The sequence below is a fragment of the Trachypithecus francoisi genome, unplaced genomic scaffold, assembly GCF_009764315.1.
Source record: "Trachypithecus francoisi isolate TF-2019V2 unplaced genomic scaffold, Tfra_2.0 Lachesis_group13, whole genome shotgun sequence".
Classification (NCBI taxonomy): Eukaryota; Metazoa; Chordata; class Mammalia; order Primates; family Cercopithecidae; genus Trachypithecus; species Trachypithecus francoisi.
This window is the reverse complement of record NW_022681458.1, coordinates 32,724,691-32,732,257: the sequence shown is the minus strand read 5'-3', so window position 1 is coordinate 32,732,257 and position 7,567 is coordinate 32,724,691. Positions and strand designations below refer to the sequence as shown.

General features: G+C 35.2%; 1 protein-coding gene across 5 annotated transcripts in view; it reads left to right on the top strand.

Moving 5' to 3' along the window:
• Positions 1–7,567, top strand: part of PTH2R (parathyroid hormone 2 receptor) — a 145,438-nt gene that overhangs the window by 79,057 nt on the left and 58,814 nt on the right. For all 5 annotated transcript variants that reach the window (XM_033230471.1, XM_033230470.1, XM_033230469.1 and 2 more), the window contains one exon: positions 1,108–1,210. Coding sequence is in view for 1 of the 5 variants with exons in the window: in XM_033230467.1 (XP_033086358.1) it covers positions 1,108–1,210 (103 nt within the window). In the remaining 4 variants the exon portion in view is untranslated. The remainder of the gene's footprint in view (positions 1–1,107; positions 1,211–7,567) is intronic.

The window sequence follows — 7,567 nt, the reverse complement described above, 5'->3', positions numbered from 1 at the left end:
TGAAATATTCACCTTTGATAATTGAAGTTAAATTTCTCTGAATCAAATGTATGGTTCTGAAATTTGGTCACAGTTTACACAGTGTTTTCTAGGATTGAAGTAAAAGGAAGTAACGGTTTAACTGAAAAAACAGCCAGTAAAAAAACAAAACAAAACAAAAACTTCAGTGGTGCCTGACTGTTTCTAGAGGACGAATGGGAAGGAGTCAATTTTTCCTGTCGTGCCCACTCAGAGACTCATCTGTTTCCGGTTCATTCTCTCTTTTTGATATGTGAGATTTTAGGCTCACTTTCAGTGTATCTACTTATAACTCAGAATCTGTGTTGTATTATACTGATAGATAAACTCTGGTATATATTTCAACCCCCCAAATTAGTTTTTACTTATTCTCTCATTTTCTAAAGAAATCATTAGCATAAGTTTGGGCATTGAGCTATGAATATAATACAGAAATTTCCAAAACTATATATCTGACTATTCACTGAGCGTCTGTTTGTGCTATAAATATCTTAGAAAATAATACCCAGCTAAGCATCTCCCAAACTGTGAAACAAATTAATGTTTGTTGTTTTAAATCACAACAATGTTTTGGGATGTTTTGTTACACAGCTACAGGTGATAAATACAGATTGTTTCCTCTTTAAGGTTCTGTTCCTCAGGAACCAACCACTCTTGGTACTAAATAAATTGTATCATGTTAGATGGAAGCATAATATTGCAGGAAATTAGTTTTTTCTTTGTATAGTATTTTTATTTTTAGTAGTATATTATCTCTAATATAATTTTTTTTAGTATTTTTTCTTAGTATAATATCTCTATTTTATTTTTTCCTTAGTCTATTATCTCTAATATAGTTACCTAACTATATTAAAATTTTCTCACTTCTTCTGGTATGAGATTTTTTAAAAGGCTAATCAGGTAAAAGTAAAATTATTCTAAAATCTTACACATTGATGGATTTTCAGTTTTGATTCAGATAAAGGACTATTTCAAATAGCTTGATATCAAAACTCATTTTCAATTAGATTAGAAGGTGAAACAATGAAAGCTTGTATCCTGACTTGGAAAAGCATGATGAAAATGTTTGTATTTTGTTCATTTCTACAGCTGGATTCTGATGGCACCATTACTATAGAGGAGCAGATTGTCCTTGTGCTGAAAGCGAAAGTACAATGTGAACTCAACATCACAGCTCAACTCCAGGAGGGAGGTAAAGATGCCAAGAAAATTTGCTACCCTTGTGCCTCCTATTCGTTCTCATAAAGATTGCACATTTCCTTCCTTCTTTAGTGTTAGGGAGATCCTTATCAGTCAATCCACATTTCCATGTGGAGGGGTGTACAGCAGAATAACAACACTCTTTTCATCTCTACCCTACATGCTTTTCCTTCCCTGTGGAAAAAGTGACTTGCCTGATAGTGGGTTTGAGAATAGCAATTGGGCATGTGCACATCAGTCTGTCCCTTAGTCCTTTCTTCAGGGTTTGTCTGCCTGTAGAGACCATGCATACTGATTTGCCCTTGAACATGCAGTAAGCTTGGAGGAGTAGGCTCTGTCCCTGTGGACATTGCCTCTATTATAAAGTATGAAGTTCAAAATCTACTTCGTACTTCTCTAAATGCCAACAAATAATTGTGATTGATTTCTCCATTGTTTATGATCAGAGAATGTGGTCTGCATGACACTGAGTTTTAAAAATGCATTGGGACGGCCGGGCGTGGTGGCTCACTCCTGTAATCCCATCACTTCGGGAGGCCATGGTGGGCGGATCACCTGAGGTCGGGAGCTCCAGATAAGCCTGGTCAACAATGGTGAAACCCCATCTCTACTAAAAATGCAAAAATTAGCTGGGCATGGTGGCGCATGCCTGTAATCCCAGCTACTTGGGAGGCTGAGGCAGGAGAATCGCTTGAACCCGGGAGGTGGAGGTTAAGGTGAGCCGAGAGGGCACCATTGCACTCCAGCCTGGGCGACAGAGCGAAACTCTGTCTCAAAAAAAAAAAAAAAGTGTTGTCAGTTTTGATAACGTTCCATGTGGTCCTCAAAGGTATGTATGTCCTCTAGTTCCTGAGTGCAATGTTTCATAGTGTCCACTAGATTAAGCTTGTTAGTTTTGTGGCTCATATATTCTGCATCCATAATTATTTTAAAAATATGCTTGACCTATTATTTTCTGAGATAAAATATCTTAAAATATGCTACTATGATGATGAATTTTTCAACTTTTCATTGAAAAATTCATTGGATATTTTTACTTCATATATTTTGAAAATATGTTATGAGGTTAAGTTTAGAAATATTAGATTTCCTGGTGAATTAAACCTTTTGTAGATATGCAGTAGCCCTCTTTATCTCTAGGATACTTTCCCTTCATATTTGAAAAATATGTACAATTTAAAATTACTATATTTTAAAAAATTTAACAACACTAGTTTCCTTCTTTCTTGGTTAGTATCTGCCTTGTATATATTTTCCAATCCTTTAAAAATGTTTCAATTGTGACAAAATATACATAGCATTAAATTTACCATTAAAATTTTTTTCATTGTACTGCTCAGTAGTGTTAAGTATATTCGCATTATTGTGCAATCAGTCTCCAGAAATTTTCCATCTAAATTGATGCTCTGTACCCATTAAATAACAACTCATATTTCCTAATTCTTTTATTAAACTTTTCTGTATATTTACATCTCAGGAGTATCTTTTACACACAGGACACACATAGAGTTTTTCTTGTTATCCATTCTGATAATCTTTTCTATTAACTGAAAAATTTAGCTCAATTACTTTAATTGTAGTTACTAATATACAGTATTTGAGTTTAATTCTAAAATCTTATTTGGGCTTTCTATTTCACCAGCTCTTCCTCTGCCCTTCCACTTCCCTAGTTCCAACTCTCTCTTGGATTGAGTGAGACCTTTTACTCATTTTATTCCATCCCCTGCCACCTGCAAGTAGTATGGAAGATATGTATTATATTTAATGCTTTTAGTGGTTATCCTAGAAATTTTTCACATATTTAATTTCAGAAAGTTTAAAGTTTGTCATTCGCTTCCTTTTTCCAAATAATGTATACAGTTTGAGATACTTTATTTGCTTCCAAATTATATGCTTTTTAGTTCTGCCTTAATTTTGTCTTATAATTTTTCTTCTTTGAATAAAATGTCCTTTATTTATTTATTTTTGAATCTTTATGTTAGAATATGTTTATAGTGATCTCAGTTTTTGTCTGTTGGAAAATGTCTTCATTTCAATGTCAACCGTGAAAGATACTTTTTCTGGACATATGATCCTTGGTTAAAAATTATTTACTTTTAAGATACTGTTTTTTTTTTTTTCTTGCTTCCATTGTTATTACTGACAAATCAATTCTCAGCCTTTGCTGGTGATTAGCTTTTTCTGTCTGCCTCTTTTTGAGAAATCTTTAACATTGATATTCTGCAGTTTCATTCTGTTTCTAGGTATAGATTCACTGGATTTCCTGAATCTGAGTATCTGTATCTTTATTCAGTGATGGGAATGTTTTAGTTATTTTGCCTCTAAAATTTTGCTCTCCTTTATTCTCTCTCTTATCTCCCTCTGGAACTTTAAGAAGATGAATATAGGACCTCCTCATACTACCCTTTGTGTGTCAGTGTCTTATGTATTTTCCTTTTCTTTGTTTCTTTACTGCTGTTTTGGTAATTTCTTCAAATATATTTTCCAGTTTGCCAGCTCTTTATTCAGCTTTGTCTAACAACCGTTCAATCCATCCATTAGTAAATTTTGATTATATTTATATTTTCTGAAGTCTTATTCAATTTTGATAGTCTCTTACTCCTTCAATATTCTTTCAAATCTCTTCTTTTTTTTCCCTAGACATGCTTTATATGCTGCATATGATAATCGTAGTATCTATAGACTTTGCTGGTCAATGCTGACTACCACACATGGTAGCTTGTTTCCTTGTGTGTCTAATGATTTGTAATGAGTAACTCATGAGGTTCTTGTTTAAAGTGCATTTCTTTAGAGAAAATTTGTGTTTGCACCTGCAAGGTGCCTAGATGAATTATTGACCTAAGTCCATTTTAAACTAAATTTAGATCACACATGAATATGGGCTTGTGGTTAGAAATGTATAGAGAAGAATTCCTCCCTCCCCCGCTCTTTTCTATTCCAACTCCAAATGTAGCCAAGAATGACACAAACCAATCTCTTTCTGAAGGATGGTTTTATTTCTTGTTCACCCACTTAGTGGGAGAAGTGTCATCTTTTGAGGATACTGACTTTCTAGAGGGATCTCCTGTTCAATTTCTCCACCCCATCAGGCCTCAGGCTCTTCTTTTGTTTCCTGAACACCACCAAAACTCTTAAGTAAACAGGTTAGTAGAAGCCTCTAAAGTAAACCCCAAATGTAGAGCTTGCTGCTCCTATGTTTCTGGCCTACAATCTATTCCTTTACTTTATAGCCAGCTAAGCCATATTTAAAGAAAGAAGGCTTTTGCGTTAATATAGCCTTTGTAGATATCTTGTACTAAAAGGAAGCTTTCTGAATGGCTAGTCTAGTAGTGTCTGAAAAGGGAATCACTCATGCAACTTCTAAAGAATGCTGATCCTAATATCTTAGATATGGAAATCTAACAAGGAGATACATCATTATGAAAAAATTTGAAAGCATTATTATCTATGATGGCTGAGTAAGCTGTTTTCTATGAAATCTTATAAACTGTTGAGCTAGAAGATATTTCAGAGATCACCTAGGCCAACATGACATCATCAGTGTCCCTTTAACAGTTCAACAAGTATTATTATATGCCCAGAGTGTTTTACTTCTGTTGTAAGCTCTGAAAAGTATGAATAAGATTCTGTCTTTTCTCTGGGGGGTTAATGGTTTAATAGGGAAGGCAGGCATCTTTCAGGATGGTGTATAATTTTAAGAACAAAGGTATTTTAACAACTGTAGAACCACTGAAGATGAATCTTAATCAAGGAAGGCTTCCTGGAAGAATAATGATCTCGTCTTAAAAGTAAAGAAGTAGTTAAAAGTAAAGAAGATGTGATGAGGGGAAAGTAAGACTGTATTAGTCAAAGTTCTCTAGAGGTACAGAACTAATAGGATATTCATATATATGAAAGGGAGTTTATTAGAAAGAATTGGCTCACATGATCACAGGGCGAATTCCCATGATAGGCCATCTGCAAGCTGGGGAAGAAAGAAGACAATAGGGGCTCAATTAAGTTCAAGAGCCTCAAAAACAGGGAAGCCTTCAGCCCATGTCCAAAGACCTGAGAGCCTCCAGCAAACCACTGATGTAAGTCCAAGAGTCCAAAGGCCTAAGAACCTGGAGTCTGATGTCCAGGTACAGGAGAAATGGATGGAAGCATCCAGCACAGGGGAAAGATGAAAACTCAGCAAGCCAGCTGATCCCACCTTCTTTCCCCTGCTTTGTTCTAGCCAACCGGAGGGTGCCTACTCTCATTGAGGGTGGGTCTTTCTCTCCCAGTCCACTAACTGAAATGTGAGTCTCCTCTGGCAACACCCTCACAGACACACCCGGAAACAATACTTTACCACCTATCTAGGCATCTTTCAATCCAATCAAGTCGACCCTAATATTAACCATCACAAAGACATTTCAAAAGAGGAAATAGGATGAGCCAGGATAAGCAAGTGTGCATCAGTCACACATCATATGAATTATACAAAAAAGAATAAATTAACTGGTTGTAAACTTAGGTCACATCTAAAATTTGTGAAGATGCAAAAGATGTGAAGCATGTAGATGAACAAATACTAAAAGAGAAAAAACACTTTTTTCAAGATCCTTATTTGCATAGAGATCTTTTTCTATGCAAATAAGACAGAATTAAATGTGGTCAAACTTTGGTTTACCTTTCAATTAAAATGTCTAATTATATATAAATTGACTCAAGTGCTCTTTACTTTAAAGTTGTAAAACACTAGAATGACGTTTTGAATTCTGTAGCTAATTTAAGAAATTTTAATTTTTACATTCTTCTAAAATTAAGAGATGAGTATCAAAATATTTAGGAGTGAGCTGTCAGACTGTGTATACTTTGAAAATCTGTAGCAAAAAATAAATTAGATTAACTATTGCAAAATATTAGCAGCTGCCAATGCTAGGTTATGAGTATATGATTTTCTGTTTTATTTATGAAAGATTTTTAATAAAAGAACGTAAGAACATAAAAGTTTTCCTAATGTTTATGAAAGAGAGAAAAGGACATATAAATGCAACTATTCAGCTATAAAACTATTCAAGTACTTAAAAAACAAAGACCAAAATATTATTGATCCAAAATATTATTATTTCAAGTGTGATCACATTTTATTTGAAAAGAGAAAAACATTCTCCAAATTTTAGATTGTTCTGTGTAAATGTCATGTTTTGACAAGCTTCACTCATAATTAGTTTGTCCTGGCACACAAAAATAATTACAGAGTTATAATTAATGGTACTAATTTATAAAGAGAGATTGGGAGCCATTAGTCAATTAATTAGATCCTTGCCAAATAATGCAAGTATTAACTCACATTGGATGGCAATGATGATCAAGGAGAGAATGCTAGTTAAGATCTTTATTTTTGGCCGGGCGCAGTGGCTCGTGCCTGTAATCCCAACACTTTGGGAGGCCGAGGCAGGTGGATCACCTGAGGTCAGGAGTTCGAGACCAGCTTGACCAATATGGTGTGACCCCATCTCTACTAAAAATACAAAAGTTAGCTGGGCGTGGTGGCAGGTGCCCATAGTCCCAGCTACTCGGGAGGCTGAGATAGGAGAATTGCTTGAACTCGGGAGGCAGAGGTTGCAGTGAGCTGAGATGATGCCACTAACTCCAGAGTGAGATTCTGTCTCAAAAAAAAATTTATATTTTCTATGTGAAGTTCATGGTGTCTTCATTTTTTTCAACCTTTTGTGAATATTCACTACTGTCTTTGTCAAAGAGCAACCACAAAAATAAGCATGATCTACAGAAATATTTTGGGAGACTGTTGGTTTTCTAAAAATTGGGCAGCATGTCCTTGTGCGTACATGTGTGAGGTGGTATCTTGTAGGGAACGAGAAAAACTGTCCCTTTTAGAGTAGGAGGAAAAAAAATTTTCATAGCAGTTTAAAAAGTATATAATTATAGAATAAACTGGCCATTGGCTTTTGCTAGAAAATAGCACATGACATTGCAGCATACATTTTGGAGGGATAGCTAGTTGCCAAGAAATAAGAATGTGTGTTCAGGTCCAATTCATGTAGAATACACAATAGATACTGGGCACATACTGACTGGGCAGTCTGGATATATAAAGACATGTGACTTATTAATGAAAAGGTGAATTGAAAGATATCAAGATACAGTGTTGAGGGCAAAGTTGTTGGGAGAGGTGGAGTCATTACATTCTGTATAAATGAAAATGAAAACATACAAACAACAAAGCATATAATGGTGGAAAGAGAGGCAGGTGGAGCTGTGCACCAGAAGCAGGAGCCAGTAGGATGGGCTCCTGCCTTGCCTGTGATATGTAAAGCTCAGGCTTTTATTATGTGAGTAAAGCAAGGCTTTTTCCAAGAAA